Here is a 27,665-nt window from a genome sequence, read left to right on the forward strand (position 1 = left end):
TGTTCACTAGGAGAACTGAATCAGAAGTGTGTTGCTCAGATGTTGTGGGGCTGCTGATGGATCTTTGGCTTGTCTTTGAATTTTCTGGGTTCTGAAGAGTCATTCAGATTGTGTTTAAACTGAACATATGCAGTTAGATATTACATCAGTCGAAAATAAGGATTTTCATCTTTGATTATGCTAATTGCTGGCTGCAGTGCTGGCTGGAGCAGAAGCCCTAACTCCCATGTTGCTGCTCAACAGGGCGCAGACACCACAATCGTCCCAACCCTGCACAGAGAGCACTGGTTCTGAGGGCATGAAGTATAACACTGTGCCTGTGTTGTGGATTCACCTCATGCAGAAATGCCTGCTTTCCTTCACAGAGTGATGGAAAACAGCTACTAAAAGTTAGGGAGTGCTCTCTCAACTACTGCACATACAGATGGCCTGGGCTTAAAGTGGAAAGGATGTGGTTTGCTTTCTGGAAGGACTAAATAGCTGCAGCATCTCCAGCCTGATGTTTGGTTGTAATAATAATTTGCGCTGTAACGTTGATTGGTTTACAGTTTCAAACTATGATATAGATGTGTCAAGCTAATTTAGAAAAAGAAATGTAACCCCACCACTGTGCATCCTAACTGTTATATGAGTGAACGAGAAAATAATTAGTCAGCAATGCCCAACGTACTGCTGACCCACTCAGTGGGAGCTTTCTCTGCTTTGCTGTCTGCTAAGGCTCTGTCCACTCCAGTGGTCTTTGAAGCTGCCTGCAGTTCTGACCAAACTCGACTGTTCAAACACGGCAGCATTTCACATTACCAGTGCATCTCTTCAGCCCGAAACAAACTTTAGCTGACCACTTGAATTTACTCTCTGTATTCTGTGAAAAGTCCTCAAGGCGCTTGATGTGGGGAGGGGTACAGGGCAGGAATGTGTGGAATTAAACTCTGGAAAAACCTCCTGCTCTGAGTGCTTATCTAAATGCAAGTGACTTCCCAGGGAATCTGGCTCTGCTCATGATCTAGAACAAATAGCCCAGGATTAATTTTTGTTTCAGAAGTGAAGGATTTAGTTATGTCTCAGGGAGATCCCGCGCAGGGGGGCTGCTGAGGGCAACATTCCTCTGTGCAAAGCACTTTCTGCTCAGAATTAGCATTCAGGCAATTAAATAGCTCAGCTGGCTGGGCAGGCTTAGCACTGAGCACTCTCCAAAGGTAGCAGAGAAGAAAACAAGTTAGAAACTTTCTTGCTTATCTGTCTTTGTGTTGTGTCTTTCTGTAGAGTTTAGTGTCCATAATGCAAACCTTGTACTTTCCGCTTGTATAGTTGTTGATTAAGTTCAGTATTAGATAGCTAACATCACTAGCCAAACTGGTTGTAATGAACTGTTTCTAGTTTTTAAGCAAATGTTGAGTTATTCTTCTAAATAGCATTTATATAATTAGTGTTCGTGTTTCCTCATTGTTCTTTCTCTTTTCTCCTCCCTTCCTATCCAAAAGAGCTATGTTACTTGGGAAGCGATTTCTTTCCTAGCTCAATATGATGTTTCGCCTTTCCTGTTACTAATCAAAATAATTTAACTTATTTTCAAGTCTCATTAAAGCATAGTTATAATTAACACAAGGAAATCAGCTATTCTAAGTTTTGATTTTGAACTAAGCTCCTCATGCACCTTTCCAAAATAAATAGCTTTCACTGATTTAGGTTTTCCTCCAAAAAAAAAAAAAAAAAAAAAAGTCTTCAGTATCCTTTATTTTCAGTTTTATTACAGTGCTTTTCTTAATTGCCTTTGGAATACGTCATGGGATGGATGAGCTTTTCAGTCAGTAATTGAATCCTAGGATTTTCTTTTAACTTTAGGAAAGACTTATGATTGTATTACAAATTTTCAGTGTTGGTAACAGTTCATTTTGAACTTCTGCTAAAGACCTGATCTACCACGCAACAACTTTGACAAAGATTTGATTCATTTAAATAAAGTGTTTTTAAAAGAGTATCGTCAAAAATATGAATACTCACAATTTTCAGTAGAAATGGGAGGATGAGGAGAGTTACCAAAACCACCACGTCAGTGATTATTAAGCAATCTGTGCTGTGTGGTCCTCTCTTCTGCTGGCTTTCAAAGAACACAAGCAAACTGTGGTGCAAAGTGTGGATGGTTACGCAGTTTATGCTGGAGTCTATTTTCATAAAGAGTGGCTGTTACTTAGTCTCATACAAAATGATCTTGTTCCCCTGCTTCTCAGCCGTAACTTGTTGGCTGTGACCCAGAATCTGTCATTTGAGTTACATGAATGCGATTACACCAGAATGTAACTTTTTGTTGAACAAGAAGGTCCTTCAAAACTTTCCTGACTGTATGTGCTAGTCCTTTCCATTTGCCTGTGAGATGATGAGAGGGGCTTTGCTAATTTAAAGGTGATCTCTGAGCATCTGAGAACATGGCAGTTATGTAAACTTTTTTTTTATTTTTATTTCTTCAGGAACATCTGTCGTCCATCAAGAACTTGGAGCATGGCAATGAGTGATGTCAGTGAGTCTGTGGTCCTGAGCAATGGCAGCATCTTGTCAAATGCTACCAGCCCAGCTATCGTTGCGGCTAATGATGGAGACGTTGCTTTCCAGCAGCTCCCATCCAAGGAAACACCAAGAGCAAAAGCAAATCCAAATGGCTGCCTGCAATTTAATGGTACAATCAAACCATCCTTTCTGCCTTTAGACAACCAAAGAACTCAGCAGATGTTGTCACAATGCTGCCACCCTTGCCCATACCATCATTCTATAAGTAGCCATAATAACAGGCAAGAATGTCATTCAGTGGTTGGCAGCTCAGCACCGTCTCCTATGACTTCGTGCTGCATGCAGCCACATACTGAGTATTCAGCATCTATTTGCCGAAAACACACACCCATATATCAGCCTGCCTGCTGTCTTCAGCCTTCCCCATCCTTCTGCCTTCACCATCAGTGGCCTGACCATTTTCAGCATCAACCTGTGCAGCAGCACATAGCCAGAATAAGGTAAGCAGTTTGCTTATTTTTATTGTTGTTAGTTTTCAGTGTGGGTAACTGTTTCATAAATATTTAAATATCTTAAAAACAACAACAAAATCAGAAGATCCAGAAGAAATGAACCAAATTTCTTCCCAGGTGTTCTTACAAGTTGATCTTTGCATTACCAGCATAACTTTTCTCAGGAGGATCCAAATTGGGAACCTAGTTTTGTTGTGCTACATGAATATTTTTGAAGCAAATCAGTTCTTTCTAGGGAAAAAAAAAAAAAAAAAAAAAAAAAGGCTGCTTTTTCTTCCTGGGGGTTGTTTGAAAGCCCATTGTGTCTTTTCCAAAACACAGTGTACACCTACGTTATATGAAGCAAACTACTGCAGAAATAGCTGAGAGAGCACTGAAAGAATGTGAAATGTCTGCATAGTTTAACCAAAACCCATATTTCCCCAAAAAGATGTGCTGGAAAATATTTTCAGCAACTCCAACTGTAAATGTACTGATTGTTTTTTCCTTGTCAGACCATCTGTTTCGGTGAGTTGCCCCCTTGTGCTTTCAGTGTATCTTCTAAATTGTGCTAGGACTGAGCAATTTTGGATTACTCCAGGTTTTTAATCCTTTCTGCCCTCTACTTCATAGACACTTACCTCTTTTTTATCTGTTACTTTTGGAGATCCCATGACAGTATCCAAGCTACACGAAGCAATGATCACAAGAGAATGCTACTACAGCTTGCTGGTTCTGAGCAGTCAAGATTGCTGTCAGTCCAAGAGGCAATTTCTAAAACTTGAATTCCCTATTGCCATACACACTTGCAAGATTTTATGCAAGCTTATTTTTTTTCTGAGATGTACTTGAGCCAAACTGCATGGTTTTTCACTGGACAGTAAATGTCTCCTTGTCTCCCTGTTGTCCAACATCTGCATCCTTGTTCTAAAAGTTGGAGCTACAAGTTATTTTCAGATGGTTATATGTATTTTGTCTTGTTGAAATGAACTAATTCTGAACTTCCAAGAATATCAGACTGGGAGAAATATCCAGTGTGGAAAATGTCAAAGTGAATAAAGATTTTTTTTCTTGAGGTAAAAGCAGATGAAAATAAGGATAACGTAAAGTGCAAGTCCGCTTTCCCTGCCAGTTATTCCTCTTACAAATGTAAAAATCTTAATTGTTCAACAGCTTACCATGAAACCTGTGTTTTCCAGCCCATCGCTCCTTAATTTTTAAGGAGAGATGAAAACTTTTATGTAACGTTGTACTCAAAGATATGCAGGCAGTTGAACAGTTACTGAATCAGTCAAGCATGCTTTTCACTGTCAAACTGGGTGCACTAATTTTGCTGTTTTTCTTGCTCTGGAGCCAGGACTGTTAAACTTCATCTGTATCCCATAGTCTTGAGGAGAGGAATGTGATTTGATGTGTAATCTGGGTTTTTGTTCTTGCGCTGGGTAAGAGCACTGAAAAATTCTTCTTTCGGATAAATAATGATTCCCAGACTATTTCAGAAATACTGTATGTTGGTGGTTTTTGTTTGTTTGAACTCCTCTGATGAGGATCTTGAGCCAAGATGCTTTTTTTAATCTTGCACTTCCTCACTGTGACGTTACTACATAAATTATAAATAATTTGATAAACGTTCGTCTGAATGTTAGCAGTCAAAATAAGGGTAGAACCTGACCTTTAAGCCATCTGTCTTTTTTAGCATGCTGTACATATCCCTATCAAAAGTTCACTGTTTCTTTTCTGGAATTCCTTGTAGTTAATGCAACTGAGTTTTCTCAACGAGAAGATGCTTGCAGTATGCAAATTAAATATTTTTATCCATCTGCTAAGAACCATCCAGCCTCTAGTTGCTGTCACTCATTTTCAGCTCAAAATATGGTAAATAGAAGTCGGGTCCCTTGCCATGCTGAAGAAGCTGGTGTTATTGTCATGGAACCAAACACTGTCTTTTCTGAGTAATCTACAAGGTGTGTCTCAATGTTACATTCTCTTTTGCAATGTGAATCCAGTTTAGCATACAGTGAGACCATTGTCAACGAAGACATGCTGGTGGGAGTTAAAAACACAATGCAATTGGGTGTAGTCTTGCAGAGGGATAGATGTATGCTCAAGAAGCAGCAATCTGTTTTATCAGTAGTTACTTTGCAGTGCTAAAGAGATTAGTAATGCTGTACGCAAGATATTTTTAAATGACTACTGTTCCACACTCTAATTTTACTATATTTTGAGCCTAAAATCTGCAGAACAGCTTCTTTTCCAGGCATTTTTCTTACAAGGCTCATTGGAAATCATCCAGTTTTATAAAATATGCATGTTTTAACAGGGTTACTTAAAATGCAGGCTCTCCTATGTTACATAAATTAAATTCAGAATGTAGTCAAACTAGCTTCAGTTTAGGTCTTTACATTTAAAAATACACATTTGAATATTGGTTAGGGTTTTTGGTGGGGGGAATGATTCAGTAGAGGAAGGCGAACAATTTTTGCGAATTGCAAATATGCTTACAGCTCTGGGCAGGTAACCAATTGTTTCAGCATGGCAGGTTTTGTCAGGTTTTTAAGCCCAAGGCTTAACATTTGTCAGTGACCTAACTTTAAAGGAATGTGGATCTGGAATATCATTGTGGATTGGAGTGCATAAAGAAGACATTGAAATAATGCCACACTTGTCCTATCCTCTTAAAGCTGGCTGGATCTGGAATTTTGTAGCATTCAGCTTTGAAGTTTATAAATAAAGTTTTATGGAAATGGCATCTATATATGATAAGTTGAATGCCTGGGGAACTGGTATTTTTTTAGATGAGAAAGGCTTCTTATATAAACAAAACATTTTTAGTGGTTGGTGGTATACAATGTGATGATGGCAAAAAAAAAATCTTTAATATGGTCGCTGGTAAAACAAGTGAACTGTTGGTCAGAATGGTTCTAACTTTCAGATATCTTTCTGAAGTTAGAGAATATTGAGCAAAGTTTTTGTGGTATTTTGTATGCACTGTTAAGATGTAGTTCATTCAAACGTGTTCATCCCTCTTTTGTAGTGAACAGGGTATCTTGACTGCACAAAGTTTCTTTGAAATTCCAGCTGTCTGTCCACATCAGAATGTAACTGTCCAGGGAACTCACTTTGCTTTCTGACAGCTTCTAAACTGATCACTCTGAATGGTACAATTAGTTCTTCTGTATAGGTACTACTGGAGGATTTTCCACCCTGTCCTTTTGAAAGGCTTATGTTGGAGTAACTGTGTCTGAAAGCATTTATGTATAAACAAATGTGTGGGGCTTGGAACCCCTGGAAGGTGGGTGGTTATTGTTCTTCCTTTGCCACCATCTGCTTCTGTCATCATCAGCATCCTTCACTGGACAGACCGTAGAAATGAAGAGGACCCAAACAAGGCTGTTAATCTGTTGTTAAGAAGTGAAGAAGACTGATGCTTGACAACTGGAAGGACCAAGTTAGGAGTCACTAGGGAAGAGTAAAAATGTGCAGCCCAGCAGCATGTTTAGTGGGATGAAAGCAAAATAAAATAAACAGTGCTGGGTTGCGTATTCTACCAGAGCTAAACACTAAAGAAGTATAACATCAGAAAACACTTTAAAAACATTCCTGGTATTTTTCAGTATCTGTTATTTATACATGAATGCAGGCATGTCAGTAGGGACAGAAGAGCAAGAATGTGCAGAAAAGGTTCAGTCTTAATTTGTGGAAAGCGTGTGTTAACAATGTGTTTGGCTGCTGTATCTGGTCCCAGTTAAACTGCTTCTCTCACACTTTTATCTGAACTTTTTAATGTGAAAACTCAAATTAAAAAGTGCCTGTATCCTTGCTAATCTCGATGCTACCTCTTCTGGAATCTATCTTTTGTGATACAATATAGAAAATTTCTATCTATGGATTTGGAGACAGAAGCTAGGGAAGGAGAGGTCAGGGAGCTACCAGAAGTGGTGATAAGGAAAGTTCCAGGGCAGTTTTGTGCTACGGATTTCTGTTATGGTTCTGGTATTCAGAACTCTGCTGTATCTCACAGAGTTGTGTGCCACACGCAGTTTAAACACCATTACAGCTGTACTTCAGTACTTACATTTTGATACTTCAAAAAGGAATTCTATGGTAATGCAAAGGCTGTGATGATAGAGCATTGTAACCATCTCTTACCCATTTTATATTTTGTTTCTAGTGACTTGGCACAAATATTAGAAGCAGAAAGAAATAAAAAGCTCTTGTTTTTTTCAAAAAGCAAGGGAATGTTTGCCAAATACCAGTCTTAATAACAAGACTTTGTTATGGAACAGCTCCCTGCTTGATTCCAGGAAAAGGATAATTGTTATCTAGTACATTCGGCCTGGCTTGCAGAGCTGATTATATGTATACATGTGTATACAATAGTTCTTAGGATAGTTTTTTATGTCAGCAACATTAACTGCTTGTAAGAACTACATAGAGATTTTAGACAAAATATTTTCCACCTATCTACTTTCCAGTTTTGAAAATTTTTAGCTTCTGCTATATTTAACACAGAGAATGCTTTTCTTTTCACTTTTTATGCAGAGTATGCGTTAACGTCTTTTGTATAATGTGAATGTTGTATTATAGGTCAATTAAAAACTTAATTCCCTTTCTTTAATTAGATTTTTGAAGATTGTTTCTGAACCTTCAGCTGAAAGGCAGAAGATGCTGCTGCTACTTCATTCAGTGTTTCACATGTTGCGAATATCCTGATTCATGCTATAGAGCATGAGTTGCTGCATGTTGGTCATTTGTGTGGAAACAGTACAAATTCTGACTTTAATCTCGTTAAAGTCATTTACTCCACGCTACAAAAGGGATTCTTGGTTTCCCATGATTTCCCAGAATGGAGAGGCTGGAGGCAAATGGGAACCACAAATTAGGTGTTCCCATTCATGCCACAGTATTAGCAGCACATTGGCATTCTTGGATTTTAATATAAATGATGAATGGGCAAGGAATGTATAGCAATTTCATGGTTGTTTTTTGTTCTGAATCTGAATCCAAATGCAGATAATCTGTTGTGTGAGTGTACAGGAAGAGCTCTCCCTGTGACCAGACAAATGGTTTCTTGTTCTTTCTCTGGATTTTGTTTTCGTGGTACTCAACAATCCAAGTTGTGTTTTCTTAATTTTCTGCATTTTTTTTTTAAGTTTTACTTAGTCTTAAGATATTATTCTTGCTGATAATTTAAGAGGTTTCTTCTGGTTTTATTAATCCATTGACTGTTCCAATGCTAATTATTGTTCTTTGTCAGCTATGCAAACATCATGCTGCGCTTTGTTAATCTTGCACAGAGCTGAAAGCAAAGGACAGAGTACAGAGACCACAATCTGAATTGAAAATTTCATTTATAATTCAGTGGTCAACCAAATTAAAAGTAACACACGTAGAAAAAAAATGAAAATGCACTTAAAAACAAAGCGTCACAGCTACTTCATTAGGCAGTCCAAGGGATTCTTGTAGGTTTTTAATTGTAGTAATTAAGCATTAAGGTTTGTCTAGAAAAAACACTGCTTTGAATCAAGCATTAATGTGATAACAAAAAAGACCATGCCAGGTTGGTGCTCTGCTAAGGAGCGGCTGGGAGATGCTGGGACCCTCATATCTGTCACTTAGAGACTCCAGGTACTGCATACTTGAAAAACAAACTTCCTGTGCCTGAAATCCCTCGCCTCATCTGCAGTAGGGTAATTGACTTTGGAAAGCTGTGTGTAAGTTTCTATAATTGGCTGTGGCTTGTTCCAAAATCATTTGTCCTTCCTCTCTGACGATATTTCAATGTGTTCTTCAGTTCCTAGTAAGTAATAATCAATGGATGTGCTTTTAAGTACTCAGCGTACTTCTGTTGTTTCAGAACAGTGAAAACAACACCAAAAACAAAAAAGAAAAAACAACAAAAAAGTACCCCTCCCAAAAAAGCCACACACATAAAAGAAGTGCAGAAGGATAATGCACGTCTGAGCAAATTCACTTTGATTTTGTTACTCTGAGTTTGATATGAAGTTTCTGCCGATGATATCAGGGTATCTATCTGCTGAATGAACAAGTGCCTTAAAACCTTGGCTGTTAATACAGAATACAAATTACCACTGATTGATCAGTACAGGTAGCAGAGCTACAGGTAGAAACTCTGAGCTATTACAACTGATCGCATTTCAGAAACCCTGAACCCTTGAGAACTTCATTTCCAAAGTAAAAATGGATAATTGTACTGGATCAGGAAAAGTCCCATTCAGTCAAGTGGATGAACTTTTGCTAACTTATTCCTGGATGGGTTTGATTATGTTACATTTGTATTACAGTCCTGATGTATCTTGCAGTACTTTTTTGGCATCTTAGCTACAGTACTGAGACCATTGAGATGTACTGTAAATGTTTCTTTTTTGCTTGCTCTCCACTAAGTAAGCAAAACAGATGTACTCTCAGGAAATGCAAAAGGTGATGCTGCATAATGTATGCTTAGTTTTTCAGTGAAGTTACCATATCCAAAAATCCTTTTTTTCTAGTTGCATGCTAAATCCTTTTTAATCTCTTAGTTGTGTTGAACATACATTTGCTTTATATCATTTAAAAATTATGATACTCTAAATGACTGTATTTGCAAACGTTGGAACAGCATCATAGCACTAATATGTTTGTTTGAAGTGAAATACCTTGCTGAATTTTAACTAAAACTAATTAATGGTATTTTCATTTACTGTAAGTTGTTAAATATGTAGAGAGGTTAAAATTAGCATTTGTCCCAGTAGTTAGACTGATATTTTGGAAGAAACTGGAGGGGAATGTATTCTGTCTGGAAAAAAGCTTTATGTTCAAAGGAGGTCTTCTAAGCTTCTGTGAGCAAAAGCGATTCCTCTGGTGACTTACAGCCACAAATTCCTCCATCTGTCCAGGAAGGAAGAACAAAGCCTGTGCCTGCTGAAGTCACATATATTACACCTGAAGTCCCCCTATTCCACAGTCAAACTTAGGTGCGCTTGTTGTCAGTCATTAATGCCTATAAGAACATGGTTTACAGTTTTTGTGGAGAAACACCTTTACAAAAATAGGTGTTCTTGTATATCTCTCTTATTCTACTTGGTACCATCTGATGAAGCTTTCTGTGCTCTGTATGTTATTTTGTTGGGTCGTGTTAATTTCCTGTCTGTCAGAGAAATACAAGATGTGACCATGACCTTGCATTCCTCCATTCAACTGGGAAGTGTAATAAAAACAGCTTTGAAATAAAATATTTCTAAGGAGGGAACTTTTTGCCAGCAAAACTGCTGAAAACTACTCTGATCATCATTTAAATCCCAAAACGTATCTATTAACTTCACCGTAATTATAGAGAAAAGAAAAAAGACTAATGGTTTTAGGCTTGTGAGGGGTCTTGCAATAATATTAGTCTGCTCCAAACTAGCTGCTGGCTTGTTCTCAAGTAATGATTCATGGTGGTATTTTCCTAAGCCTTTTTTATTTGAATAGTTCAGCACTGGTGTTCAACTTGCCATGTGATGCTAAATGTGCCCCTGTCTTTAGTGCTGTCGCAGTTACGTAGGGTTTGTCACTGATTTTAAAGAAGTCTTTTTTGTTACCCGTTGTGCATGCTATAGGCCAACAGATGATACACTTTAACTCAAGATTCTGCGATTTAAATGGAAATTATTTTATCAGTGGTAACACCTTCCTTACTGTATTTTTCCTTTGAGAATGATAATATTATTAGTTCATACTTCCTGTAAACAGAACAAATCCTCAGTTGGAACTGAGAAGGCAGGGAAGAATAGGAGAAGAGAAAGAACCTTTATAAAATCTGGTATTTCAGCTATAAAAATGTGAATTGGCAAGCTATTGATTTTTGGTCTTTGCTACAAGGTCTTTCATTTTGCTTAAACTTATGCGTAAGAAAAGTCATAATAGAAATAATTCATAAGTGTAAGGTTAATCGAAGGTGCAACGTTGAAATTTCACACTTTTTGATGGGATGAAACAGCAGTAGTTTCAGGTCATCTCTGACATTCTGGAGAGAAAGAAAAAGTAAAATCTTTTTGGGTTGTTTTGGACATTTTATGTGAGCAAGAACGAGAAAATTTAATTTGGAGGTTTGCAATTTTTTTTTTATTACAACTTAATTGCTTTGTTTGTTCCTTGAGTGTTAAAATGATAACACAGGAAAGGTGTTATATCTGACAGTGTCAAAAGCTAGCTTAATGTTTTGGAGCAATTAAAATTGTTCTCATGGGTCAGTAACATTCTAAAAACGCTAGGATTTTCTTTCTCTGCGGGGATTTATTCCGTATCGCATGTTCTGAGGGAAGGTGTGCAATAAGATGCGTATCTCATTCTATCCTGCAGGGATTTAGCTTATCCTTCAGTGTAATAATGGTGAAAAGCTATGCTTTATCGCTTCTTGCAACCGGATCTGCCAACAAAGGGAATAACTTCCCTCCGGCGTGGCAAAGCTTTGAGGTTTAACACCTCATAATCCTTGGACAGAGGAAGCTTTATGTTGATATTTTTTCCAGTAAGTAGAGCTGTTTATTGTTAATTTAACATTCACATCTCATCAGTAAATTAAAATGCAAGACAGCAAAATTAGTTTTTATGTTATTACCTTGTAGTGATTATTTTTTTTAACCGCTATCTTTAGGCACCCGTGGTATATGAGGTGCTCCAAAAAGAAGGTATAGTTTGTGTCCTGAAGAGCACACTATTTTACACATGTGCTGTGTGTTTTTTTTCTGTTCTATACTTGGACATATGTTTGAGTCCTCAAATTATGTTCCACTATAACTGTTCCTATTGAAATGCAGCTGAGCATGGATTCCATCTGGATTTACTGAATTTATCAGCAGTCATTACTTTGACATCTGAGAGCAGTTTCTGCAGTGAGGTTGCAAAGCCTGGTGTATGTCTATTTGAGATGCTTATCCTCCATTTATCGGGGAATGTGCAATAAACTTCTTGGCAGACATTGGCACAAAGAAGAGCAGAGCATCCTCAGGTAGTGCTGGTTCCAGCTGGAGCTGTCTGAACATCAGTCAGCAGTTCTGTTGTTCTCTGTTGTGCAGATGACAGAGCACAGGTTGCCCAGAGAGGCTGTGGAGTCTCCTCCTTGGAGACTATATATGGGCCTGGGCAGCCTGCACTGAATGTCCCTGTTTGAGCAGGGATCTGATGGACCCAGAGGTCCCTGTCAGCCTCAGCCGGACTGTGGCTCTATGTGGTGGCAACATTTAGCCAAGGCTAGAAGGTTTCCTTCTCTTACAGAAGAAGCACCTACACCAACACTTTCAGATTTGTCTGTGGTGCTTTGAGTTCTTGCCTTATACTTTAGAATAGGGCACTCCCAATCAGTGCCTTAGTGCTGCCTTGTGTCTGGAGTGGAAATCCCACAGTGTGAATTTCAGCTCAAAGCCTACTTTGTTTCTTATTTCTCCATGGAACAAAGGGGAAAAGCCTTTCTGTGTTTGAGCTTCAGTCTCTACATCTGTGCACTGCATAGTAGAAATTAATTGCATTTAAGTGTCATGAAATAACTCAGAATCCAAATATTTAGCCAAGGTAATATCTAGAGTTGTGATAGGGATTTAAGGTGTTTTAAGAAGACATTGTTTGGCCAACTTAGTACAAAAGCATGTTTTGAAATGTATTGACCCTCTTCAACTGACTTAATAAAACTACTTACATAAACAAGTAGGCAGGAATGTTTATATAAAAAAGTCATATTAGTATCTTTTTCAATCTTTTAACTTACGGTATCCCCCTACACATTTTTAAATGCTGGTTGCTTCACATTAGGTAGAAAATGCTCTTCTAAGTATGCATCAAAGAACAATTTTCAACACATTTTCTATGCCATAGACTCTTTCTGCAGCATTTCTTGCATCAGCTCATGAAGCAACTACTATTGATTAATTGTGACGTGAGGTGAAAGTTGTTCCTTCAGCTGATAGCTTTGTTTGCAATCAAGATTTGTGAAGAAAAATTGTAGAAGAATGTCTTGGAATATGTAGGTACTTATATTGTCATCTGATACATTCCATTTGTATTCCCATGAAATGCAGTAGATAAGCAAAACAAATGCACTGCATAAACAATAAACCATCCATAATTTTATTATTAAGTGTTAAATTCATTTGAAACAGTTACATGCTGGGGAATATGCTCATGAAACATTGCTTTGTGGCATGTAATGTCCAACTAATGTAAAGGCTGTAGAACTAGATTTAATCACACTTCAAATTTCCAAGAGCTTGCCTTTTTGCAGTGGTTCTTGAAATGAGGACAGGAAGCTCTCCTGTTACACCCGTGCCAATCTGCTAACATGCATGAGAAAACTGATTCAGTGCTGTAGTTGAAAGAAACTTTGGCCATTCTGAGAAGAAGGCAGGATGTGTCACTATGTTCTGCTTCAGGAAGCTAGAGTACTTGCAGTGTTCTCTCTCAGGTTGAACAAGATGTAAAACAGTTGATTTTTTCTGTGTTTGTCGTTTGCCCACTTCAAGCTGGTATGTGCACGAGGATGTGAATGTATTCTGTTTCCGCACTGTTCAAAATGCTGATGGAAGTGCTGAGTGAGAAGTGCTTGCTTAGAGTGACTAGATGAATAGTAGTGTTGTAGTCCGAACTGGTGCCCCAGTCCTCCCTCCTGTTACTTGTTACTTGTCATCACCTGCCATAAGCTGTCAGATCTTATGGCAGTGCTTTTCAAAACCAACACTCCTCCTTTTCACCATTTTGCACAGAAGCATGCTAGGCAATCAGGCAAATTTCATGTTGAGGTATATAGAGGATTTATAGCCGATCTATTTATCTTCTCATTCTGTAGTTCCTAATTGTATGATGTTTGGCCTAAACTAGCCATTAGAAAAGGACTACTTGAAGCAAAGCATCCACTGAATAGAGGCAAGGCTTGCAGTAAATGGTAGTAGTGTATAACCTGTGCTTTTCTTCCCCCTTAACGCAGTATGCATTGGATTTTAATGTGACTGTAATTTATGTAATACGCTTGTTTTGCTGCTTCTATAATAAACAAAAGTGATTGTCACTTTCTGCTATCAAATCTCTGAGAACTGACTACAAGGGTAATTCAATACATGTGTCAGCTTGGCTTTTGTCCCAACACAGTTATGGAATTCACCATTTCTTTCTCATGAAAACTGATTGTTTTTTTCTGTCTAGACTTTTTTTTTTCAGAGCTTAGTGGTGTTATTTAAACTGACTAAATGGGAGTATAATGCCCCAAAAATTGGACACAGCAGCATTAATTAAGCGGGAAAGATCTGGTTTTACCATGCATTTCTGTATTTTAGAGCATAACTAAAGAATTTTTGTGCATAGTTTACAGGGATAACTTTTCCTATTGCCTTATATAATAGAGTCATCACAACAGCTGCAAGGGATTGGTTACACTGCTGGAATTCACTCTGGTGTACACAGGTTTCTTTAATGCATGCTTTTTGAAACAAAACAGTATGATAGCAGGTGTGACCTTTAACCCTCCCTAACTTTGAAGAACTTAATCATCATCATTTGTTCGGCACTGAATATATTTTGCAGGTGGAGGAAACAGAGGGAAATGTAGTTAGGTTTTGATGGGAAAGAGGGAAGGTATGAAACGATTGTACTGGTGCTTGTATTCTTTTTGTGTACATAAATTAGCCAAAGTTAGTTCTGCAAGTTTAATCTTAAGCAAATCTTAAATTCTGAGAAAATCTGACTTGCCATATAATTGTTGTAATGACATAATTGAAATACGGGGTATATTTTGATGAGGAGAGATTTAAGTCATGCCCTTTTACTAAGATTTTCTGTGCAGAAAGGGCAGAGATTGCTGCAGAAAAAGACAGTACACAATAAGATGCATTGAGAGGGTGCGTGCATCATCCCCAGAGCAATACTGATTCCACATTAGTCCTTCCCAACAAAATTTTGTCTCGCTAGCTTTCTTAGGAGCTTGTATGATTCTGTGGCAGTTTTGTACCTCACTGCCTGAGCAAACCGTGGGATTGGGGGATGTGTGGGCACGACTCTCCAGATGAAGCAGCCAACCCTTTATGGGATCAGAGAGATCACTGGTCATGGTGTTTTGTTGTGTGAGCAGTACTGCAGCCGGGCAGAGGAAAGCATTCTCTCTGGGGGGAGTTAGACCTCAAATAAATCACCTGCTTGGTTTTTCTACCATGGAGGTTAGCATTATTGGAAAATTGGGCACTAAAATTGGCAAAGTGAGCATATAGAAGGCAATTTAATCTGTCAATATAAACTGGAATTGTCAAACCTGAACACACATCAGTATAGACCTGAATTACATCCACCTGTACTCTTCTGTTCGTCCTTGTACGGCTGTTTGTTGTGTTACATAGTTGTACGGTGGTGTAGCTTGTAGTGAGGTCCATTACGGCTCAGCTAAGAAAGGGACTGACTTTCACAAGTAACTTGGCATATATGGAAATGCAGATTTTTAAAAATAAAACCTAGAAATAAACCTTTGAATCACTCTATTGACAGTAAATATGTGTGGATATGTTTCTCTTTAATCTAGAATCTCAACAATGTGTGCTGCAATTACAAAAGCATGTTATCTGACTCAAGATTTGTCCCATTCCATACAGGCATGGAAGTGTGAACTCAGCCTGTGCTCTTGGTGCTGAATTGGTCTATAAAAGGCCTCCCTGTTGCAGTGTTTATCTCCATATAGAAAACTCCCTCCAGATTCGAGTTCAGTGGTTTCCGACCCCAGTGCCCAGTTTCTTATCGTCTGTGCTAGCCAGTGTGAAGGTGGTTTTGTGGCTGAGGCTGTAGGTGGGATGACAAGAAGCCTCTTGAGCCTGCCACACAGCTTCTTTGCAGCCTCAGGCAGCTTACAGCTGCAAAAATCAATTCAGAAATCAGTTTATTTGGGTATCTGTAGTAGCTGACAAGTACGTTATTCTTCCCTTGGCACCAGAAGTACCAGAAAAGTTTTGGTATTAGTTGGAAAATGAGTGTGTTCAGTATTTCTTTAACTAAGACTACAAACTGGAAGTTGATGACATTTCATAAACGTAGCCTTCATTTCTGCGGCTAAATTTCACAGAAAACTCTTGTCTGTACCTTTCCTCAGTGTTCGAGTTACTGCAGCTGTGAACTGGGGAATCTCCTCTCCTGCTCCCCTTCTCCAGCCTCCTGAGGGCTGATAGCAGTGATTTGTGCTGCTCTGTTCTTGTTCCCATTAGCTGCTACAATGCTTTGGTGCGTTGGAGCATTTCCACACTGCAGTGGAAAAATCTCTTTTCATACAATTCTTATGTGATAAGAATATCACAGTTAAATTGAAACAGATCTTTATTTCTTGAGGAAATATGTAGAGAGACTTTGTGTTTCTTGATGAAATGTTCCATCACCATTACATTTGTGCCATATTGCCTGAGACATACAATGAATGAGCGTGAAGAGTGAAAGAGGGCTTTTTTCATCCATCCTTTCCACTGAAGAAGAGAATAATAAGAATGCTAGTGTTTATTTTTCTCGGTCAATTCTATTTTCATCATTCCTTTTGCTGTCATGTTATTTGACAACACTTAGAACATGCATCTGAATTAGACTGCCTGTTGCTGTGTTAGGAGCTGTTTTACTTAGATCATGCTTTTTGTTTGCTGTAATAGGCTTTGACTTCGAGGCTCACTTTTATATGAATTAGAAGTAGATGTAGTCTGAGCAGTACTGTCATTTTGTACAGGCGTGGTTGCAGCTGGTTTGAGGTAACTATGCCAGAATGGCTGTTCCCTTGGGCTGCAGTTTCAACCCTGCGTGGTGAATCTTTCTTTTGAATGACAGCATATCTCATTCTCAAGCACTGAATTTGGCTACAGACTTTCAAGACAACCCACAAAGGGTCCGAAGTTGGAGCTGTTAGTCCAGTGGTCTGAAAGTATACAAATACTCCTTAAGAAACCTCAGTGCAGACGTAGTGAGTGACCTATTTTAGGTAAGCAGCTGTTTCTTAATTCATTGTTTTCTCTACTTCTTTAAGAAGTAGTATTAAATACACCCTTTGTGGTGAAACAAGTTCATAACTTAACCAAAGCCTAAGTATGGTTAGATATTGTACATACTGATTGTATATCACTTTCATAGATTGGAAATTCTTGGAAAGACTTACAGATTATTCATGGGGATTAGAATTATTTCAAGTGAAATGTATGTGGGATTTGCTGATCAATAGATAACAAAATGAAGTGCTTGCTGGATAGTTGCAAGTATGAATAATTTGCATTTGGATTTGCTGTTTCCTCATCACAATATTTTTATTGGATTTTTAATACCTAACAGAAAATTGCACAGGTTACTTTATATACCTACTTGTGACAAAAGAAAAGCTGTATCCAAAACCATTTTTTATAATGGAATTACAGAGGACAATTAAGAAGTTTCATGAATTGCAGTTTTAGAACATGGTGTTTTGGTTGTCCTTTACCGTAACATGCAAACATTGTCATGATTTTTAGTGGTATTGAATTTTAATCTTGTTTATTAACTCTTTTGTTGAAAACTGGAACAGACACTTAAACAGTAATCACAGAAATCAGCTGCATGAAATTTTACTTTCAAAAACCCAGCTGTCTTTGTAGCTATAATTATTCCCTGAATTATATGTTTGCAAAGGCTCAATTGGGTGTGATTGTGTGACTTCTTTAAAAAAACAGCAGATTCTAAAATGCTTGACTTTTTATGATTTAGTTGCTTATCCTTGTATGAGAAGAATTAAAAGAAAAATTGGCACATGCGTGTATATTTCATGTATTTTTAATTACTCTTTTTTCTCCTCTCTTTTCCAGGCCAGCCAGACCATTCAAGTTACCAAAAAGGTAAGGTATAATTATAATAATACTGTCACGTGAGATATTACAGGATCGTAAAGGCATAAGGTGATGGCAAAGCTGTTATTCACCACACAGTGTAACAGTAGGGGACATTCAAGAAAAAATGGTAGGCGATCAAATGAAAAAAGATTTTTTAAAAAACGATCTCTTTACACAGTGGGTTATGAATTTTGGAAACTTTTAGAAGAATTCATCTTCAGTGGATTCCTAAATAACCACCGAAAGGATTAGTCAGGGTCATGCTCCTTAACATCCCTACTCAGGCATCTGTGAATTCCATTGCTTGTAATGACTTCTTTACGGTGCTGAATCTGTACATGGTGCATTTCTGTTTCTCTGTGTGAGATGGAGCAGTGGTTAAACTGAGTATGTCAACATACAAGTGCTGAACTGAAATGTTTGATGCTATCCAGATTTTATGCCTTATCTTAAAATGGAAGGGAAAGCAGATGCTGTCTTTTATTTCTTTTTAAGAAACTGCCTTCTTGAGACCAGTTTTTAGTGGCGCCAAATTGGTGAAATTGGTATAGATTGGATTCTGTATTGTATCTCCTCAACATTTTTAATTGTTTAAATCATAAAGGGGAGGAAAAAAAAAAAAAGGACAACAATGTTGAAAGCAGTGGACGAAATGATATAAATAAGAGATTCCAGTTAGTGCCTTAAACACTGAAAATTCATCACATAGTGCTTCAATAATTGGGGCAAAAAAAAGATGGAGTGGAAACTTAGCTATGTGCCCAACTTATTGCACACTTGTAGTGTTAATGAGACATGAAAAAGTATGGGGTGTTATCCTGCTACTAAAGTACATGCTTAGCACTAGAGATGTACTTCATGAACATGAGTGGTGCCTTAACTGAGGAATGCCTTTGGAACAGACTTTTCTCTTGGACTCAGAAATTATCAGATGTAGAATCTAAGTTAGGACAGTGGCTTACTTTTCACAGAGAAAATGTAATTAGACTCATTTTCTGGCTTTTTAATGGGCCAAAAAAAAAAAATAACTGCCATCTGTTTAGCCACTTCAAGCGGACAGGGCTGCCTGTAGGGAACTTGGCTGGATTCAGAGCCCTCAGTAGTACCAAGTGACACTGAGACAAATAAAATGGTGCATGGTTCTAGTTCAGGCAACTTTGCTAATCTGATTGTACCTGCTGTGACAAACAGACCAATTGTGCAAATGTGAACAAACACTTGCTGTCTTCTGAGCGTGGCTTGTCAAGTTTCTGAACAATTCATCTTAGATGCAGCTCATGACTGAAGGACTTCAGCAACTGCAGAGCTGCTCTGCTGAGAGTGGAAGCAAAGGGACGAGATGCCAAAGGGCTAAACCTGGCACTACTAGTGATGAATAGGAAAACAAATAATTTAGGTAGGATTTTATGACTTCAGAGCAAATGTTTGGAATAGCTAGTCAACGTAGCATTTGGTGTTTATGAAAACATTAAATCCTATAAATAGGAAAATTCTATTAGGTCATTTACTTCCCTTTACTTTTACTTTGTACAGTTGCTCATTTGGCAAGCTGCCCCTTTGTGATTCACTTTAATAAAAACTAATGCTTTAGACTGCTTTTCAAGCTTTTGCTAATTAACCTCTTGGGTGAGAGTAGAATTATTCCACATCTCCCTAATGGGTCTTTGGGATACACCCCATACTTTGGACTTCCTGTCTCCTTAATGCTGTTTGGACCCTTTGACCATGCCTGCCTACTTCCACATGCTAGGACGTCAACTTGCTCACAGCTGTTGGTATTAAAGTTAGAAAAAGGAGAAGCTGTTCCTGGAGTGAGGAAGGAGCTGGGCATTACATCTTATCTTAGGAATGGGGTGGAAAGTTTCTATACAGCGAATAATCAAATTGTGATTAGGTAATGGCTTGGTCTGAAACTGAAAAGGAAACGTAATCTGTTAAAATAGTAGAAGTAAATGCAGAGAGAGCACTGCTATAAACTTACTTTCATGTTACATTGCAGACAAGTTGAGGAGGAAGTGGTGTATAAATCTTCATGATCAATATTTAGTGTGTACAGAGACAATTAGCGCAGAATGATTCATAGCCTACAATTATTTTTAAATACCTTTTAAACTCTGTGGGACTTTTCTGTGCTCTTTGATCCCCAGATTAGAGAATGTTACCCTTGGAACATAAGCTGAATGAGTTAATTCTTTGCTTTGAGAAAAGAAAAGAAAAAAATTAAGATTTTTAGATTTCATGCTCTTTTGTCAATAGAAATCAAAATATATTCCAAAATATGTAAAACTTTTTGTATTCTAGAAGTTGAGCACATGCTGGGAGGTGAAATCTAAGGGTGTACATTATTCTAGGAGACTATAAAATGAATGCTGATTAGCTTATGTATCATGTTGCAACTCCCTTTCGCCTTTGAATTTACAACAGATTTTATGGATATTTAGGATATAGGCTTCGAGTATTTCTTTTAAGTGACTGTTTTGAATTTAATGGAAATGGGTTTTTTGGGTTCTACTTCAAAATCTGTTTTTCCTCTGATATTTTTCTTTAAAAAGCTGAAACTTTCAAATAAGAAATGGTAATGTTTTCTATCCTGAAATTTTTAATGAAACATCCATTTTCTGGATAATATCCTTGCCAGAATTTAAGTATAAGATTAAGAAAGAAATATTCATCTTGAAAGTTTGTATCCAGGCTTAAACAGTTTCCGTTTCACACATGCTTGCTTTGCATTTTTAATGTAAAAATGTTATATGAACGATTGCTGTGATAGTTTTAATTGCTAACGTGCACTGAACAACAGAAGTCTGCCTTTCAGTAGCCCATAATTTATCACCTCTGTAGCAGCATAAAGGAAATCTAAATTAAAGCCGTTGTTTTTCCTGTGGCTGAAATGGAAAGCTGTTTTATATGAGTAGGAAGTTTCAGTCAGGAGGGAGATATGAAAGCAAGTGGGGTTTTTTTGTGCATGACTTTAATTTCTTTTTTTCCGTACTCCTCTCCCTGCAGCTATGCTGCTCTGATAGCTGACTGGCCTGTGGTGGTCCTGGGCATGTGTACTGTGTTAATAGTGGTGTGCGCACTGGTTGGAATATTAGTTCCAGATCTCCCAGATTTCTCTGATCCATTGCTGGTAAGTAAATATTAGTCACTGGTGCTGTCAAATAAGATTTTTGGTTTACTGTTTTTTCCATATTAGCAGTAAAAAACGTATACAAGTACAGCAGCTGATGCATTCCACTGACTCTTAGTTTGCCAGAAGAGATTCCCTGTGCTTTGAATCTGTTTGGGGGTTGACTTCCAGAGAGATTCTAGTCAGCAGTAAGGTTACAGAAGCAATTTTTGTCTAATGGACGTATGAAAGAAATGAGATGTTGAAGACCTGTTAATTCCCCTAGAAAATATAATTGAAAATAATTTGTTTCGGTATTGATAATACAAAGATGCTGTTGCTGTCAGAGTGCATTGTCTGTGAGTTTCAATTACTTCTTCATTTTGCTAATCAAATCTCATGTGACTTAAAGCAGAGCTGCTATACATTGAATAATGTAAATTCATCCCAGTTTTAGAGGTACAGCACAATGCAACGCAAGCCATACGTTCTAAATCAAGTTTCAAAGAGTGAGGGCCAGGATCTATTAAAGAAAAGGGTATTCAAAGCGCCTTCTGGGGATGAAATGATATCCATATTGAAAGACTGAAAGTAGTCTTTTTCAGGTTCTGTTAAATATTGTGCTTGTTTTTATTTTTCCTGGGCTATCTTACCCATACTAGCCTTATGGAAAAATTGTCTTTAATTATTATCCTCAAATATGGGTAAGTTATTGTTATATATATTTTTTTGGTATATATCTGTACAGGTCCATATGTAATGGCTCTTTACTGAAAACAGTTGAGTTATTCAATTCATATTTCAACATCACTTTTGAAATTAAAGACTTGCCTTATTCTTGGAATAATAGAGAAGATGGATTTGAATGTTTTTAAATCATATTTAATCAGTAAAGACTAATAATTAAGATACAGAAGAGGACTTTATGAGCACCCTTGCTCTGAAAAGTAAACTGAACATTTGGGTAGGCTGAATTATCACCATTTCTCAGGGAGATAAGTCATATGTGCAAGAATTCATAATTCCCTCTCAGTTTGTGTAGTGGGTCACTGTTTTGTCAGACTGACCCATTATAAAGCCTTTTCCTTTTAGAGCAGATGCCTGCAGTAATGATGATTCGTAACAGAAACTTTCCATCATTTTGATTGTGTTTACACTTCCTTATTTGAGCTAAAAACTGAAAAGTATTAATGGGATTTTATAATTCTTAGGGTTTTGAACCAAGAGGGACGGCAATAGGACAGAGACTGGTTACATGGAACAATATGGTGAAAAACACAGGGTACAAAGCAACACTAGCGAATTATCCTTTTAAATATGCAGACGAGCAAGCTAAAAGGTAAGAATCTGTGTTAAAGATTTATTGTTTTGTTTTGTTTTTGTGTATATGTAAGTCTTGCTATAGTGCTCTTGGAAGTTACTGTATATAATGCCACTGTATCAATAAATATTGGATCTGAACACCTACGTTTCTCAAGGGTTTAGACACTTCACATCATAAACTCTTTAAAACAGTTTGTCAATTTTAGTTCCTCTCTGAAACACAGGTATTTTTAGTACTGGATTCAATGAAATATTATCCTCTGAAGTGTCTAATAGCAAAACGTACAGTGAATGTTTCTGTTCTTGAAACATTCTGTTACTTATTTAGATACTACTTTTTAACAATTTCTAAGGTGAGTTAAAGCCATTTATTCTGTTTTAGTCATCAAGACGACAGATGGTCAGATGATCACTATGAAAGAGAGAAGAGACAAGCAGAATGGAACTTTCACAAGGATACGTTTTTTTGTGATATTCCAAGTAAGTGGAGAAATTGTTTAAGGCAGATAAGCTTCTCCCAGTTGAATGGTTTTTGAGCTCTTCTGTCTCTTTTATACCCAATCAGGAAAATATTTTTCACTTGCTTACAAACACTTCGTTATGTGCACAGAAGCCTTTGAAATTGTTCTAAACTGCTATATTCTGTTGGTTCTTCCTAGGAAGCAGTTAGTTTCTTAAAGTGGTTCCACTTCCCATAAAGGTATCCTGTTGTTGATAATGCTGACCATTGTAAGAGCAATGTTTTATATATGCCTATAGATATCATATCATAGAACCATATCATAGAACAGCTTAGGTTGGAAGGCACCTCAAGGATGATCAAGTTCCAACCCATCTGCTACAGACAGGGTTGCCAACCATTAGATCAAGTACTAGATCACATTACTCACAACCCCTTCCAACTCAGCCTTAAAGACCTCCAGGGATGGGACATCCACAACCTCTCTGGGCAGCCTGTTTCAGCACCTCACCACTCTCTCAGTAAAAAACTTCCCTCTGGCATCTAATCTAAATCTCCCTTCCTTAAGTTTGAAATCATTCCCTCTTGTCCTATTACTATCTACCCTTGAAAAAAGTTGATTTCTCTCATGCTTATAAACTCCCTTTAAAATTGAAAGGCCGAAATGAAGTCCCCCTGCAGCCTTTTTTTTCCAGGCTGAACAAGCCCAGTTCCTTCAGCCTGTCTTCATAGCAGAGGTGTTCCAGCCCTTTGATCGTATTTGTGGCCCTCCTCTGGACCCTCTCCTGAAGCTCCACATCATTCCTTGGGGGCCCCAGACTGGATGCAGTGCTCCAGCTTGGGCCTCCTGAGAGCAGAGTAGAGGGGAGCAGTCTCCATCCTGTTCGCCACCCCTCTTCTGAGGGAGCCCAGGATACCATTGGTCTTCTAAGCTGCAAGTGCACACTGCTGACTCATGTTACGTTTTCATCAACCAGGACCCCTAAGTCCTTCTCAGCAGGGCTGCTCTCAAGGAGTTATTCTCTCAGTCTGTATATGTAGCTGTATATTAGCTTGACCCAAATGCAAAACCTTGCACTTTGTTTTGTTGAGCCTCATTATGTTCACAAGAACCCACATTTCCTTGGTGAAGGACCGCTTCACCAAGGTCCCTCTGCATGACATCCCTTCTTTCTGCTGCATCAGCTGCACCACTTAGTTTGGTGTCATAGCAAACTTGCTGAGAGTGCACTCGATCTCCTCATCTATGTTCTTGATAATGATGTTGAAGAGCACTGGTCACAAGACAAACCTCTGGGGGACACTGCTTGTTACCAACCTCCACTTAGACATAAAGCCATTGACTACAGCCCTCTAGCAGAGACCTTCCAACTGATTCTTTATCCACCAAATAGTCCACCCTTCAAATTCATCTCTCTCTAATTTATAGATAATGATGAGGTGGGGGACCACATCAAAGACCTTGCAGAAGTCCGGTTGGAAAACACAGTACTTAAATCACACTAGTGAAGATACGTTTTGTCTGTGCCATCAATTCTAAAAGAAAACTAAGAATAGTTTTCCTCTGTATGTTTATATGAGGCTCTTTTCTACAAGACTACAGGTCATATCCTGCCCAGAATTTAGAGTGTTTTTTAAAATAGAACAAAACAGAAACCAAAACCAAATCAACCAAAAAAGTCCCCCAGAAGTATTGGAGGCTTATGAAGGTGTCTAAGTTAAACTATTGGACAAAAGAAATCTTTATTAAACTGTTTGCAAGTCATACTACAACACTTTGGTAAGTCCTGTTCTGGTAGAAAGCATGCATTAACAGATGGATGTAGAACTTGTCTTTATTCAGAGAGTGCCTTGGGACGTGGTCTCTCTTATGGCTGTTTTTGTATTTGAAGATGATAACAGAACATGAATAACTGTGAAGCATAATAGTGAAGTTATTTATTTTATTGATCTTAGAGAACACTGATCAGTAAAAACGGGTGAATAACAGATTTATGATTTTTTTCAGTTACATTGAAGTTTTGCATCTAAATGAGGGGCTGTGAACAGTGTTGTCATTTCTGCTCCTATGAGCAGAACCAAATTAAATTGAGCAGTTAAGGAAGTGGAAATTTGTTAGAAGCACTACCAAGCAATAGCTGTAACTAGAAGCAGAATTAACTACTTTGACCCTGCCTGCTGTTCCTGTGTAGTCTCATTCTTTCCATAACTGTTTCTGCATCATCTCAGTTATGGCCGTTGTGAAGGAATTGTGCTTCTGTGGGAGTTTGCCAGTTAGCTATGTAAACAAAACAATTGATTTCCTCTTGGCCCATACTGATCATTTGTATCTTTCTTAGTCTTCTCCAGGATCCATTTCCTTGATCCTGAAAGTCAGAGATCATAAAGCAGTATCTATCCCCAAGTCTTTTTTATTGCACTTCTGTGAAAGGCAACAACTCTGCATTTTCACACCACTAGAGAAAAAAGTCAGCCTTTTGGGTTTGGGGTATTGTAATTTTTAATGTGCTAAAGTTTCTTAACCCAGGGTACCATATTGTGTTACTACATGTCATAATGCCATACATTTGTGCATGTATGTATGGTTCTTTTGTTAGCTATGCATAAAGATTTTGCTGCCACTAAGTAAATGTTTTCTTTCCTAAATGCTGTCTTCTAATAAGTGTAATTTAATTGTAATTCAAGTTGTATGTGTCTAAATAGTAGAATTATTTTAAATGGCCTTACACAAAATGGCCTATCACAAAAACTTCTACTGCAGTCATTTGCTTCTAAAGCAAAAACAGTCTTGTAGAAACATCTTTGTAATTAATATTTATATTCCAAAATGCCTTACTAAATTAGCCTTTGATTACTATTATCTATGCACTACCATTTTGCAGTGCCAAAAATTTGATAGTTTGCTGATTAGATCTTCTGATTTTTTTTCTGTTTGTCATAGTTCAGAAGATAGACTACTTGAATAGAAGTCTGTAGAGCTTCTAGGTGGCGTGTAATATTTAAGAAGCTGTATTTACTACAAGCACTTTAAGTAAAACGAAGCTTTCATGTGGACTGAGTGTTACAGATAAATAGATGATTTTGAAAATGAGGTGGATTCCCATGGACTGAAAAGGATCTCACTGGCATTGTTTGAGTGCTGGGATTCTGTCTCGGTTTTTGATATCAGACACACACAAATAGTCCATAAACCCTTCTCATGTAATTTCAGGTGATCGCTATTCGCGAGTGGTGTTTACATCAACAGAAGGAGAGAATTTGTGGAATCTGAATGCAATTAAGTCAATGTGCAATGTAGATAACCTAAGGGTAAGTCAAGGTGCTGTTTAATTTGTCTTACATGCAGACAAGAAGCATTTATTTGAGAGTTTATTTTACTGCCCATTGTCCAACAGTATGTACAAACACTCCACGTTCTTTGCACCCTTGTAGAGTGGTCAGTCTGCTTATGGAAACTAAAGAGCAGCTGTCTATACTGCAAAATTGTACAGGGAAATTTGTTTTTGCTGCTAATGCCATCCAGAATGAGGTGGAGGAGGGTTGCTTTTAGAAATTTCTGTGCAGAAAGGGCTATCTTAACAATTGCTGTTTCCTCTCTGAATATTATTCCCTGTGTTTTGTCCTTGTTTTCCATAGTGTATTTTCTTGCTTTTCCTCACTCAGGTATCCTCATAGTATAAGCAGTTTTCTCTGTCAGATTTACGGGGTCAAAAGAGAACATGTTGGCTGCTGAACATGAAAGAACGCAGATATAGTAGCTAGATAAACAGCCCCATTAATTACATCTGGATAATGATATTGTAAGAGTAACATTAAATTCTCTGTAAATTTGAGAAAGTGAAAGCAGATATTTTGGCTACTATGGCTTCTGTTATATGTATTAGAAGATAATCTAGCACACTGATTGAAAACTATGTCCAGTTTCAACTGATAGGAAGTTAGCTGACACTGGCTGAAATGAAGTGAGTGTTCAGATGGCACACCTCTAAACTATAAGCTTGTCAGTTTCTGAAAATGAATGCCTTTTTATCTCATAACTGTAAAACTCACATATACTGTTAACAAATTTGTGTGGAAATTAAGCAATAAGTTTTTCTTCTATTAATAGGGATTAACTGATTTTCTGATGAGATACTGATTTCTTTCTTGTCCAGAACAACAACAACCATTTAATATACCACATTTCTTTCACGAGGAATACTTTAATTCTTAATTTGTTTATCACTGCCTCTCAGACAACTGTCTTTATTTTGCCAGATTCCCAAAGTACTTTCACTAACAGATGGCATTTTCTTGCTTAGAGTGTTGAGCTGTAGTGAAACACTGTGTAATGAATCTCTCTAGAAGCCCACTGGCATGCATTTTATTCTGATTGGCCTCTGTTGGTATAAGTGGGTTTTGTCCTCACATGCTAATGAAATAGTCCTTATGTCCTCATCAGAGATTATTGCACTGACATGATGGCTCATGTTATTTACCTTTATCTCCTTCAGTCGGAATGAGCCAGGAGAAAAAAGTCCAGCATGTAAACTAGTTCAGCTCCATTTCAAATTATTTGAGGCAGAGAGTCATCGAATGACTGGTTGAGTCAGGAAATGTGGTTAAGAATAAACTTTTGCAACAGTGAAAATTAGGGAAGATGTTAAGCTTTTTTTTTTTTTTTTTTTTTAATGTTTCATACTTAAAGTAACTTTTTTTAAAAACAGTTCTAACAATTTCAGAGCATTTGTAACAACACCTTTTAGAGCTTGTGAAGTGCTGAGATCAGCCTCAGTTTTGAATGCTAAGTTCTGCTAATTACCAGACTCTAGAGAGAATGCAAACTTGCACTGTAGCTGTCAGAAGAAACTGATGACTTATGTGACCTCCCAGTCTCCCAGACTCTTCTCTGTCCATCGTTGATTGGATACTTTTTCCTGGAAATATAAGGCTTATAGTTTATGCAATTT

The 27,665-nt window shown here is 37.7% G+C and overlaps 1 protein-coding gene across 10 annotated transcripts in view; it reads left to right on the forward strand.

The window, feature by feature from the left end:
- Positions 1 to 27,665, forward strand: part of DISP1 (dispatched RND transporter family member 1) — an 84,355-nt gene that overhangs the window by 50,549 nt on the left and 6,141 nt on the right. For all 10 annotated transcript variants that reach the window (XM_052669923.1, XM_052670152.1, XM_052670075.1 and 7 more), the window contains 6 exons: positions 2,466 to 3,002; positions 17,801 to 17,830; positions 20,831 to 20,954; positions 22,145 to 22,272; positions 22,639 to 22,736; positions 25,928 to 26,025. In XM_052669923.1, coding sequence (XP_052525883.1) covers positions 2,497 to 3,002; positions 17,801 to 17,830; positions 20,831 to 20,954; positions 22,145 to 22,272; positions 22,639 to 22,736; positions 25,928 to 26,025 — 984 coding nt within the window. In that variant the 5' untranslated portion in view covers positions 2,466 to 2,496. The remainder of the gene's footprint in view (positions 1 to 2,465; positions 3,003 to 17,800; positions 17,831 to 20,830; positions 20,955 to 22,144; positions 22,273 to 22,638; positions 22,737 to 25,927; positions 26,026 to 27,665) is intronic.

This window comes from Tympanuchus pallidicinctus, unplaced genomic scaffold (assembly GCF_026119805.1).
Source record: "Tympanuchus pallidicinctus isolate F22 unplaced genomic scaffold, pur_lepc_1.0 scaffold1, whole genome shotgun sequence".
NCBI classification, from domain to species: Eukaryota; Metazoa; Chordata; class Aves; order Galliformes; family Phasianidae; genus Tympanuchus; species Tympanuchus pallidicinctus.